Raw genomic sequence first — 13344 nt, forward strand, 5'->3', positions numbered from 1 at the left:
AGCTGAGGCTCATAATAATAATAAATACTAAATAACGAATAAATGTTTGTAGATGTATATTACAGTGTTTTCTATAATATGCCATCAATAGTCTTACCTGAACACCAAAACATTAAAACAATCTATTTAATGAAGCCTATTTTAACATGACTTTATTTCTTAAAAGTTTTAAAGGCCTGTGAGTGTATATATGTGTGTGTATCTTCTAATGCTTTCATGCTATTTTTCCTTATTTGTACCTCACTTTTAAGGAAAGGATGTGGGAGAAAGTTAGAATTGGGAGTATGAATTCTAATTGTTAGTTTTTTACAACTGAACTTTTCTTATCCACTCCCACGTGGTGTCCCATCTCTATACTTGGAAATTGAATCATTTAATATACACCCAGAAGAAATCGACTTTAGTTTGTAAGTAATAGCTTAAATAATATATCAGTTAATTAACATAAAGTTGGTTATTTTGTAATTATACTATTCAGATTTAAGTTTAGTGTTTCACAATAATCACTTACTGAAACACTAGGCTACTCAATGTTTGGGGTAAAAAAGATAGATGTAAAGAAGGGAAAATCAATATCTACTTATTTTCAAACTGATAGGAAAATAGTAATGATTTATACACACATTAAACACTGAGTGAATCCACAAAAGAGGGAAAGGGACGATTCAAATTTCAGTTACTTAGCCATATATCATTATAGCAAATTCATACAAATTAATGTGCCTAGTCATTGTTCTGGTTCCGTTTCACAAGAATATGAAATAAAATTATATGAACAGCATATATGGTGTTAACAATTTTATAAGCTGAAATCATCTTCTTTCTAAGTTGATGCTAAACTTTAAATTTTATAATCTGATGTCCTCAGGCAGGGTGTCCATCACAAGCCGATATTTTCTAAACATTTCTTATCCATATTACTTTTTTTCAGAAAGCCTGGGCCAGACCCATAGTATGGGTAATTTTAAAATTTAAAGAAGCTATGCATGTTTCTTTCAATGTACTGATGAAGAAAACGGGGCCCTAGAGGTTATCAACAAAATACTTTTTATTAAAGCAAATTGTTAAATTTGTACTCTTGAATCTTGACTCATCCATCTAATAATGGAGAATCTACTAAGTAGCAGAGATACTAAGAGTGCCCTGGGACACCAAGGGGGAGAAAGATGATTGAAAATGTAGCACCTGTTAGTTTCGTCTGAAAAGTCACCTAAATTCCTGACATGTAGTTGTTGGCAAGTGAGGAAGTTTGAAACTTAGCTATTCAGATTGACGAGTAACTGACTCGTTAGTTCACTCAAGACTTTGTTGTTTCTACATCATCAGTAGTACATCAATCATAGTCATCCAAAACATTATCTCGTGTTATGGTGGTTGCTCAATTTCAAAAGACAGATCAAACAATGCTATGTGGTGGAACACTTTTTTGACAGAGGTAATTACTTTTAAAATACGTAAAATTCTGTTACCCCCATTTCATTAAAATATAAAACTAAATCAGCCAACCAAACAACCACAAATCTGGGAACATTATGCTGAAGTTGCTGAACATGTGCAGAAGATAGAAAAACAAACAAACAAACAAACAAACAAACAAACAAAACAGCAGTCAATTAGAAAACAGGGTGGGGGAGTCCTAGGACACCCAGAGGAATAATAAGAGGGAATCATTACTGAGTCTCTTAGTTCAATTAGAATCTGAGTTGGCCCTTAGGCCAAGTGGTACACAGTGGGGTAGAGAAAACATTTAGTATATAGAATAATTAAATAAACTCAAATAAACAAACAGAAGACAGAAACCTAGACAAATTGCCAAGACGGAGTAATTCATGCCAAAAGAAAGAAGAAGAAAAGGTCATGGCCAGGTTTCTAATTGAAAAAATTATAAGTAATATGCCTGATATACAATTTAAAAGCAACAATTATGGGGTGCCTGGGTGGCTCTGTCAGTTGGGCGGCCGACTTTGGCTCAGGTCATGATCTCGTGGTCCAGGAGTTTGAGCCCCCAGTCGGGCTCTGTGCTGACAGCTCAGAGTCCCGGAAGAAGAAGAAGAAGAAGAGGAAGAAGAAGAAGAAGAAGAAGAAGAAGAAGAAGAAGAAGAAGAAGAAAGAAGAAAAAGAAGGAAGAAGAAGAAAGAAGAAGGAAGAAGAAGAAAGAAGAAGAAGGAAGAAGAAGAAGGAGGAGGAGGAGGAGGAGAGGAAGAAGAAGAAAGGAGAAGAAGAAGAAGAGAGAGAAAGGGGCAGAGGTTTATTTGAGGAACTTATAGCTGAAAATTTCCCTAATCTGGGAAGAGAACAGACTTCCAGATACAGAAAGCACATCTCCCAACAAAATCAGTAAAAGCAGGTCAACACTAAGAAATATTGTAGTTAAATTTGCAAAATATAGAGATAAAGAAAAATCCTGAAAGTAGCTAGACACAGATTCCTAACTTACAAGGGAAGACGAATAAGGTTGGCAGCAGATGTCTCCACAGAAATTTGTAGGCAGAAGAGAGTGGAATGATATATACAATGTGCTGAATGGGAAAAACTGCTCCAAGAATACTCTATTGAGCAAGGCTATTATTCAGAATAGGAGAGATAAAGAGTTTCCCAGACAAACAAAAACTAAAGCAGTTCATGATCACTAAACTGGCCTTGCAAGAAATATTAAAGGGGACTTTTTGAGTAGAAAAAACACTGGAAAGGAACAGAGGAAATATCCAGAAACAACGACAAAACTAGCAATAAAATGGCACTAATTTCATATCTACCAATTATTACTCTGAGTGTATATGGACTCAATGTCCAATCAAAAAACATAGGATGTCAGAATGGATAAAGTAACAAGACCTATCTATATGCTGCCTACAAGAGACTCATTTTAGACCTAAAGACACCTGCAGAGGAGAAAGCAGGAAAAGATCTCTCTGACCTCAGTTGTAGCAATTTCTTACTTGACACATCCCCAAAGGCAAGGGAATTAAAAGCAAAAATGAACTACTGGGACCTTATGAAGATAAAAAGCTTCTGCACAGCAAAGGAAACGACCAACAAAACTAAAAGGCAACCAACGGAATGGGAAAAGATATTTGCAAATGACATATTGGACAAAAGGCTAGTATCCAAAATCTATAAAGAGCTCACCAAACTCCACACCTGAAAAACAAATAACCCATTGAAGAAATGGGCAGAAAACATGAATAGACACTTCTCTAAAGAAGACATCCGGATGGCCAACAGGCACATGAAAAGATGTTCAATGCCACTCTTCATCAGGGAAATGCAAATCAAAACCACACTCAGATATCACCTCACGCCAGTCAGAGTGGCCAAAATGAACAAATCAGGAGACTATAGATGGTGGAGAGGATGTGGAGAAAAGGGAACCCTCTTGCACTGTTGGTGGGAATGCAAATTGGTGCAGCCACTCTGGAAAACAGAGTGGAGGTTCCTCAAAAAATTAAAAATAGACCTACCCTATGACCCAGCAATAGCACTGCTAGGAATTTACCCAAGGGATACAGGAGTACTGATGCATAGAGGCATTTGTACCCCAATGTTTATAGCAGCACTCTCAACAATAGCCAAATTATGGAAAGAGCCTAAATGTCCATCAACTGATGAATGGATGAAGAAATTGTGGTTTATATACACAATGGAGTACTACATGGCAATGAGAAAGAATAATATATGGCCTTTTGTAGCAACATGGATGGAACTGGAGAGTGTTATGCTAACTGAAATAAGCCATACAGAGAAAGACAGATACCATATGGTTTCACTCTTATGTGGATCCTGAGAAACTTAACAGAAACCCATGGGGGAGGGGAAGGAAAAAAAAAAAGAGGTTAGAGTGGAAGAGAGCCAAAGCATAAGAGACTCTTAAAAACTGAGAACAAACTGAGAGTTGATGGGGGGGTGGGAGGGAGGGGAGGGTGGGTGATGGGTACTGAGGAGGGCACCTTTTGGGATGAGCACTTGGTGTTGTATGGAAACCAATTTGACAATAAACTTCATATATTGAAAAAAAAAAAAGAAAGTGAGGGAATGGAGGAACATTTACCATGAAAATGTATGCAAAATAAAAGCCTGAGTAGCCATACTTGTATCAGAGAAACTACATTTTAAACCAAAAACTGTAACAAGAGATGAAGAAGGACACTGTATCAAAATAAAGGGATCTATCTAACAAGGTCTAACAATTGTAAATATTTATTCCCCCAACTTGGATGAACACAAATATATAAAACATTTCACAACAAACATAAAGCATAATAATACAATACAATACAATACAATACAATACAATACAATACAATAGTAGTTGGGGACTTCAACACCCCTTACCTCAAAGGCCAGATCATCTGAGCAGAAAATCAACAAGAAAACAATGGTTTTGAATAACACACTGGACCAGATATTCTTAACATATGTTTTCAGAACATTTTATCCTAAATAGCAGAATACACATTCTTTTTTGAGTACACATGGGACATTCTCCAGAACAGATCATTTACCAGGTCACAAATTAGTCCTCAATAAGTACAAAATGCGTATTTTCCAACCACAACATTATGAAACATGAAGTCAATACAAGAAAATATTTAGAAATACCACAAATACATGGAGATTAAAGAACATCCCACTAAGGAATGAGTGGGTCAACCAGGAAATTAAAGAAGAAATAAGAACATACATGCAAACAAGTAAAAATGAAAACATGATGGTCCAAAACCTTTGGGATGTGCAAAAGTGCTCATACAAGTGAGGTACATTGCAATACAAGCCTACTCAAGAAGCAAGAAAAATCTCAAATAAGCAACCTAATCTTACACATAAAGGAGCTGGAAAAAAGACCACAAATGAAACCTAAAACCATCAGAAGAAGGGAAATAATAGTGATTAGAGCAGAAATAAATTATATAGAAGAAAACAAAGAAACAAAAACAGCAGTAAAACACATCAATGAAATCAGGAGCTGCTTCTTTGAAAAAATTTTAAAAATTGACAAACTCCTAGCCAGAATTATCAAAAAGAAAGGACAAAAGACCCAAATAAATAAAATCACAAACGAGAGAGGAGAAATAAGATAAGCACAGATATACAAATAGTTATAAGAGAATATTATGAAAAAAATACATGCCATCAAATTGGGCAATCTGCAAGAAATGGATAAATTCCTAGAGACATATTAACTAACAAAAATGAAACAGGAAGAAAAATAAAACTTGAAAAGACTAATAACCAGTAAAGAAATTAAGTCAGTAATCAAAAATCTCTCAACAAACAAGTCTAGGACCAGATGGTTTTCCAGGAGAATTCTACCAAACATTTAAAGAAGAGTTAATACCTATTCTTCTCAAATGTTCTCAAAATAGAAATGGAAGGAAAACTACCAAACTACGAGGTTAGTATTACCTTGATTCCAAAACCAGACAAAGACTCCACTAAAAAAGAGAACTGCAGGCCAATATCTCTGATGAACATGAATTCAACATTCTCAACAATATACTAGCAAATTGAATCCAAAAGTACATTAAAGTAATCATTCACATGATCAAATGGGGTTTATTCCTGAGTTGCAAAGTGTTCTATATTCACAAATCAATCAACATAATACATCACATTAATACAAGAAAGGATAAGTACCACATGATCCTCTCAACAGATGCAGAAAGAGAATTTGACAAAATACAGCATCCATTCTTTATAAAAAAAAAACCCTAAACAAAGTAGGGATAGATGAAAAATACCTTAACATCATAAAGGCCATGTATGCAAGTCCCACATCTAATATCATCTTCAATAAGCAAAAACTGAGAGCTTTTCCTCTATGGTCAGGAGCAAGACAGGATGTCTACTCTCACCACTGTTATTTAACAGATTACTGTTACTCCTAGCCTCAGCACTCATACAACAAAAAGAAATAAAAGACAGCAAGGAAGAAGTAAACTTTCACTATTTGCAGACAACAAGGTAGCCAATGTAGAAAATAAAAAAACCCACTAAAATTTCTAGAACTAATACATGAATTCAGCAAAGTTGCAGGATATTAAATCAAACTAAAGAAATCTGTTGCATTTCTATACACCAATAACGAAGCAGAAGAAAAAGAAATCAAGAATCAATCCCATTTACAATTGCACCAAAACCATAAGATACCTAGAAATAAATCCAATCAAAACGTTTCAGATCTGTACCTTGAAAAGTGTAGAACACTTATGAAGGAAACTGAAGACAACACAAAGAAATGGAAAAACTTTCTATGCTCATGAATTGGAAAAACAAACATTGTTAAAATGTCTGTAGTACCCAAAGCAATCTACACATTCAATGCAATCCCTACCAAAATACCACTAGTATTTTCCACAGAGCTAGAAAAAACAATCCTAAACTTTGTATGGAACCACAGAAGACCCCAAATAGCCAAAACAATCTTGAAAAAGAAAAGTAAAGCTGGAGGCATCACAATTCCGGACTTCAAGCTATATTACAAAGCTTTAGTCATCAAAACAGCCTGGTACTGGCACAAAAACAGATACATAGTGGGATGCCTGTGTGGTTAAGTTGGTTAAGCATCTGACTTCAGCTCAGGTCATGATCTCATGCCTCATGAGTTCGAGCCCCACATCAGGCTCTGTGCTGAGAGCTCAGAGCCTGGAGCCTGCTTCAGATTCTGTATCTCCCTCTCTCTCTGCCCCTTCCTCACTCGTGTTCTGTCTCTTTCTCAAAAATAAATAAATATTTTTAAAAATTAAAAAAAAAGAGAGAGAGGTACCTAGTTCAATGGAACAGAATAGAAAATTCAGAAATGGACCCAAAACTATAGGGTCAACTGATCTTCGACAAAGCAGGAAAGAATACCCAATGGAAAAAAGACAGTCTCTTCGACAAATAGTGTTGGAAAAACTTGACAGCAATATTCAGAAGAATGAGACTGGAATACTTTCTTACGCCATACACAAAAATACATTCAAAATGGATGAAAGACCTAAATGTGCATCAGGAAACCATCAAAATCCTCGAGGGGAATACAGGCAGCAATCCCTTGGCCTCAGATGCAGCAGCAACTTCTTACTAGACATTCTCCTGAGGCAAAGGAAACAAATACAAACATGAACTATTCATACTTCATCAAGATAAAAACTTCTGCACAGTGAAAGAAGCAGTCAACAAAACTAAAAGGCAGCCTATGGAATGGGAAATGATATTTACAAAGGTCATATCAGATAAAGGGTTAGTATCCAAAATCTATAAAGAACCTATCAAACTCAACACCCAAAAAACAAACAATCCAGCTAAGAAATGGACAGAAGACAAGTATAGACATTTTTCCAAAGACATCCAGATGGCCAAAACATGCATGAAAACATCACTCATTAGGGAATACAAATGAAAATGACGTTGAGTTACCTCCTTGTACCTGTCATAATGGCTAAAATTAACAACACAGGAAACAATGGATGTTGGTGAGAATGTGGAGAAAGGGGAGCCCTCTTACACTGTTGATTGGAATACAAACTAAACCACTTGGAAAATTATAGGATTTCTTCAAAAATTTAAAAATAGAACTATCTTATGACTCAGGAATTGCACACTAGGTATTTACTCAAAGGATACAAAAATACTGATTCAAAAGGGTACATGCACCCTGATGTTTACAGCAGAATTATCATCATTAACCAAATTCTAGAAATAGTCCAAATGTCCATCAACTGATGAAAGGATAAAGAAGATGTGGTATACATATATATGATGGAATATTACTCAGCCATCAAAAGGAATGAAATCTTGGGGCACCTGGGTGGCTCAGCTGGTTAAGCATCCAACTCTTTCAGCTTGGGTCCAGATCTCATAGTTTGTGGGTTTGAGCCCCACATCAGGCTCTGTGCTGATGGTACAGAGCCTGCTTGGGATTCTTTGTCTCCCTCTCTCTCTGTCCCTCTCCCGCTTGCTGTCTATCTCTCTATCTCTCTCAAAATAAATAAATAAACATTTAAAAAAAAAAGAATGGAATCTTGCCATTTGCAAGGACATGGATGAAGCTAGAGTGTATTATGCTAAGCAATATAAGTCAGTCTGAGAAAGACAAATACCATATGATTTCACTCATATGTGGAATTTGAGAAACAAAACAGATGAGCATAGGGAAGAAAAAAAAAGAGAGGCAAACCATAATACAGACTCTATAGACAACAAACTGAGGGTTGCGGCAGGGTTGGGAGGGGGGGGTGGGCAGAGGTATGAGCACAGGGTGTGGTATGTGATAAATCAGTCAATCCTACATGTGAAACTAATATTACACTGTATGTTAGCTAACTTGAATTTAAATAAAAACTTGGAAGAAAAATAAAAGAAAATCAACCTTTCTAGTGGGCTGCACAATACTTTCATGTTCCTTTTGTTTCTTACTGCTACTGGTTTTTGGACATGAGGCTCATTGTCTACAAGGACTTCAGAAACTCCTTTATGTATCTTCCAATACAAAACATCATCTTTATAATAAACATAAATGAGATTTTGAGATTTTATCTATGGAATTTTGGTCAAAATATACTCGTTTCTAATATGTTAATCATAATGCAAAAACAGAAGAACAAATTATTTTCTGTTTGATTATGTTTATAGGTAGTGGTGATTAAACGGGTAAAACATTAGTAAAAATCACGTCACTCATGTCCTGACACAGAGAAGCCACACAATAATAGTCGCTATGAAATTTATTCATTATTGATAAGCTTTGATAAATTTTAATGAAGTCCAGCTTATCCATCATCCATTTCACGGATCGTGCCTTCCATGCTGTATCTAAAAGATCTTTGCCAGGGCATCTGAGGGGCTCAGTTGGTTGAGCTTCCAACTTGGGCTCAGGTCATGCTCTCACGGTTTGTGGGTATGAGCACTGCATTCAGCTCTGTGCTGACAGCTCAGGGCCTGGAGCCAGCTTCAGATTCTGTCTCTGTCTCTCTCTTCCCCTCCCCTGCTCATGCAATGTCTTTCTCTCTTTCTCTCTCACTCTCTCTCTCTCTGTCTCTCAAATATAAACATTAAAAATTAAAAAAAAAAAGATCATTGGTAAACTCAGAGTCATCTAGGTTTTCTCTGTGCTATTTCTTTCAGAGTTTTAGAGATTCGCCTTGTATACATAGGTCCACAATCCATGTTAAGTTCATTTTTGTGAAGGATGTAAAGTCTGTGCATGGGCAGAATCACATGAGAAGGAACTGAAACCTGTGTTAGCTCTTGTTGCCTCTCAGCTCACATTTACTGGTATCCTACAAAAAGCTTGGGCGCTTTGCCATGGAGCTAAACAGAGATACCCAGATCTGGTGTTGGAGAAGATGAAAAGCAATCCAGGTGAAAATGGAAAGATTGCAAGCATGGCAGCTGTGCCCTACAACAAAATAAACCAGCAGTTAAACAACAACCTCTGTGAGCCACAGAATGCCTTCTGCTTCACTCCGTTCTCCAAATATCCCAAATAATCTCTCTGGTGGGCCACTAAAACAGGAAATAAACAGGAAAGGGAAATCCGAGGGCAATAGTTCAGCCTAGCCAAGTGGAAACATTACGAAGACTGCAGACATGTATTGCCAGAGTGCCTAAAGGAACGAAGTTCAATCTCTTGATTTAGGTAATGGTTTCACAAATGTATACATGTGTCAAACCTCAAGTTACAAACTTTATTGGTCCCACTTTATTGCGCACGAATTATAACTCCATAAAATTGTAAAATTAAGCAAAATAAGGAAACAAAACAAAGAAAAACAAAACAAAACAAAACAGAATAGCAACAAAACCTGCAACCCAGCCTGAACTCAACTCGGATTCTAATTGAACTAAGAGACTCAATAATGATTCCCTCTTATTATTCCTCTGGATGTCCTAGGACTCCCCCACCCTGTTTTCTAATTGACTGCTGTTTTGTTTGTTTGTTTGTTTGTTTGTTTGTTTGTTTGTTTTTCTATCTTCTGCACATGTTCAGCAACTTCAGCATAATGTTCCCAGATTTGTGGTTGTTTGGTTGGCTGATTTAGTTTTATATTTTAATGAAATGGGGGTAACAGAATTTTACGTATTTTAAAAGTAATTACCTCTGTCAAAAAAGTGTTCCACCACATAGCATTGTTTGATCTGTCTTTTGAAATTGAGCAACCACCATAACACGAGATAATGTTTTGGATGACTATGATTGATGTACTACTGATGATGTAGAAACAACAAAGTCTTGAGTGAACTAACGAGTCAGTTACTCGTCAATCTGAATAGCTAAGTTTCAAACTTCCTCACTTGCCAACAACTACATGTCAGGAATTTAGGTGACTTTTCAGACGAAACTAACAGGTGCTACATTTTCAATCATCTTTCTCCCCCTTGGTGTCCCAGGGCACTCTTAGTATCTCTGCTACTTAGTAGATTCTCCATTATTAGATGGATGAGTCAAGATTCAAGAGTACAAATTTAACAATTTGCTTTAATAAAAAGTATTTTGTTGATAACCTCTAGGGCCCCGTTTTCTTCATCAGTACATTGAAAGAAACATGCATAGCTTCTTTAAATTTTAAAATTACCCATACTATGGGTCTGGCCCAGGCTTTCTGAAAAAAAGTAATATGGATAAGAAATGTTTAGAAAATATCGGCTTGTGATGGACACCCTGCCTGAGGACATCAGATTATAAAATTTAAAGTTTAGCATCAACTTAGAAAGAAGATGATTTCAGCTTATAAAATTGTTAACACCATATATGCTGTTCATATAATTTTATTTCATATTCTTGTGAAACGGAACCAGAACAATGACTAGGCACATTAATTTGTATGAATTTGCTATAATGATATATGGCTAAGTAACTGAAATTTGAATCGTCCCTTTCCCTCTTTTGTGGATTCACTCAGTGTTTAATGTGTGTATAAATCATTACTATTTTCCTATCAGTTTGAAAATAAGTAGATATTGATTTTCTCTTCTTTACATCTATCTTTCTTACCCCAAACATTGAGTAGCCTAGTGTTTCAGTAAGTGATTATTGTGGAAACACTAAACTTAAATCTGAATAGTATAATTACAAAATAACCAACTTTATGTTAATTAACTGACGTATTATTTAAGCCATTACTTACAAACTAAAGTCGATTTCTTCTGGGTGTATATTAAATGATTCAATTTCCAAGTATAGAGATGGGACACCACGTGGGAGTGGATAAGAAAAGTTCAGTTGTAAAAAACTAACAATTAGAATTCATACTCCCAATTCTAACTTTCTCCCAAATCCTTTCCTTAAAAGTGAGGTACAAATAAGGAAAAATAGCATGAAAGCATTAGAAGATACACACACATATATACGCTCACAGGCCTTTAAAACTTTTAAGAAATAAAGTCATGTTAAAATAGGCTTCATTAAATAGATAGTTTTACTGTTTTAGTGTTCAGGTAGGACTATTGATGGCATATTATAGAAAACACTGTAATATACAATAATATACATCTACAAACATTTATTCATTATTTAGTATTTATTATTATTATGAGCCTCAGCTTTATTTTCTTGAAAACACTGTTACTTTGCTGACCATATCTCTGAAGGCTATTTTCACTTGCTTATTCCTGAGGCTATAGATGAAAGGGTTCAACAGAGGGGCAACTGACGTATTTAGAACAGCCACGCCCTTATTAAATGTTTCTGCATCCTTAACAGAAGGATTTATGTACATAAAGATACAACTTCCATAAGAAAGTGAGACCACAATCATATGAGAGGAACATGTAGAAAAAGCTTTTTTTCTCTGTTGAACAGAGGGGATTCTCAGAATTGTCCTGATAATGTAGGTGTAGGAAAGGATCACTAGCACCAAGGTGAAGATGAGGGTAACTGCAGCCAAGATGAACTCCATCACTTCTATGAAATGTGTGTCTGAACAAGCTAGATGCAACAGTACAGTATAGTCACAGCAGTAATGATTGATGATGTTGGATGCACAGAAAGGCAGCTGGAGAGTCATTATATGAGGCCCAATGACAACCAAAAAACCAGAGAACCAGGAACACAAGACAAGTTGAATGCAGAGTCTCCTGCTCATTACAGTTGTATAATGTAGGGGTTTGCAAATGGCAACGTAGCGGTCAAAGGACATGGCAGCTAAAAGATAAAACTCGGTTGCTCCCAGAAGGATGGCAAAAAAATACTGAGCGAAACAAGCAGCAAAGGAGATAGTCCTGTCTCCAGTTCCAATATTGACTAGCATTTTGGGAACAAAGACAGAGGTAAAAGATATTTCCAGAATGGAAAAATTCCGGAGGAAGAAATACATAGGAGTCTGGAGGCGATAATCCAGCGTGGTCAGAATGATGATGGTCAAGTTTCCCATGATGCTTAAGACGTAAGTTAGCAGCAGAAAAAGGAAAAGCACAGCCTGAAGCTCAGTGTCAGCTGTCAGTCCAAGAAGAATGAACTCTATCACTGATGTCTGGTTGCCCATCACTAACTTCACGCAAATTAAGAGAGAAAACTATAATAATGACAAAGGTTGGAATAAAATGAAAGGTTCCAGATTTTTATTGAAATATAAAATCCAGGTAAAAAAAAAATGGAGGGAAACCTTAAAACTCTGAATCCTTCTCTAGCCCTCGTTTTAAAAATGACATATCTTTTAAGGAAATGTTAACATGTTTTCTTATTTTACTTCACAATTAACAAAGTTCCTCCTTCTTAGGCTCATACTCAATTAGTTCTCCTAAGTTGTATTCATATTCATTTCTCATCACTTTTCAATTCATTTTCATTTATATTTGCCTTCTGAATCTATTTTGATTTTCCTCTCTAAGTTATTAGATGCTGTCTGTCACATATATATAGACAAATCTAAAACAAATTTAGAGTAGGGTTATTTGAATTAAATAAATTTCTTAAATTAGCCTTTTAACTCTCAGCTTATTAGCCAACAAAGTAAATACAAATGAAGGTATGAACTATAGGAATAAAATTGAACTTGGCTGTTTTCTTCATTTTGCTGTTCTGTATTTTTTCTTCTTTATTTCTGTTTTCTCATTTTGAATAATGATTCTCTGTATCTGCTGAAGCTCTAAGCCTGGATTGACTCTTCTCTTAATTCTTAATAAAGTGTTTGCAATTCATATTACTTATAGTTCCTGGGTCACGGCAAAGATCTAATAAAATGCTGTCACATAGGGGCGCCTGGGTGGCTCAGTGGGTTAAGCATCTGACTTTGGCTCGGCTCATGATCTCACAGTTCATGGGTTTGAGCCCTGCATGAAGGTCTGTGCTGACAGCTTGGAGCTTTGAGCCTGCTTAGGATTCTGTCTCCCTCTCTCTCTGCCCCTCCCCCGCTCGCACTCTGT

The 13344-nt window shown here is 36.0% G+C and overlaps 1 protein-coding gene across 1 annotated transcript; it reads right to left on the reverse strand.

The window, feature by feature from the left end:
• Positions 1 to 11525: 11525 nt before the first annotated feature.
• LOC132675171 (olfactory receptor 6C4-like) lies at positions 11526 to 12464 on the reverse strand. Its single transcript, XM_060627599.3, has one exon. It carries the CDS (start codon positions 12462 to 12464, stop codon positions 11526 to 11528), a length of 939 nt encoding a protein of 312 aa, XP_060483582.3.
• Positions 12465 to 13344: the final 880 nt, after the last annotated feature.

This window comes from Panthera onca, chromosome B4 (genome assembly GCF_046562875.1).
Source record: "Panthera onca isolate mPanOnc1 chromosome B4, mPanOnc1 haplotype 2, whole genome shotgun sequence".
Classification (NCBI taxonomy): Eukaryota; Metazoa; Chordata; class Mammalia; order Carnivora; family Felidae; genus Panthera; species Panthera onca.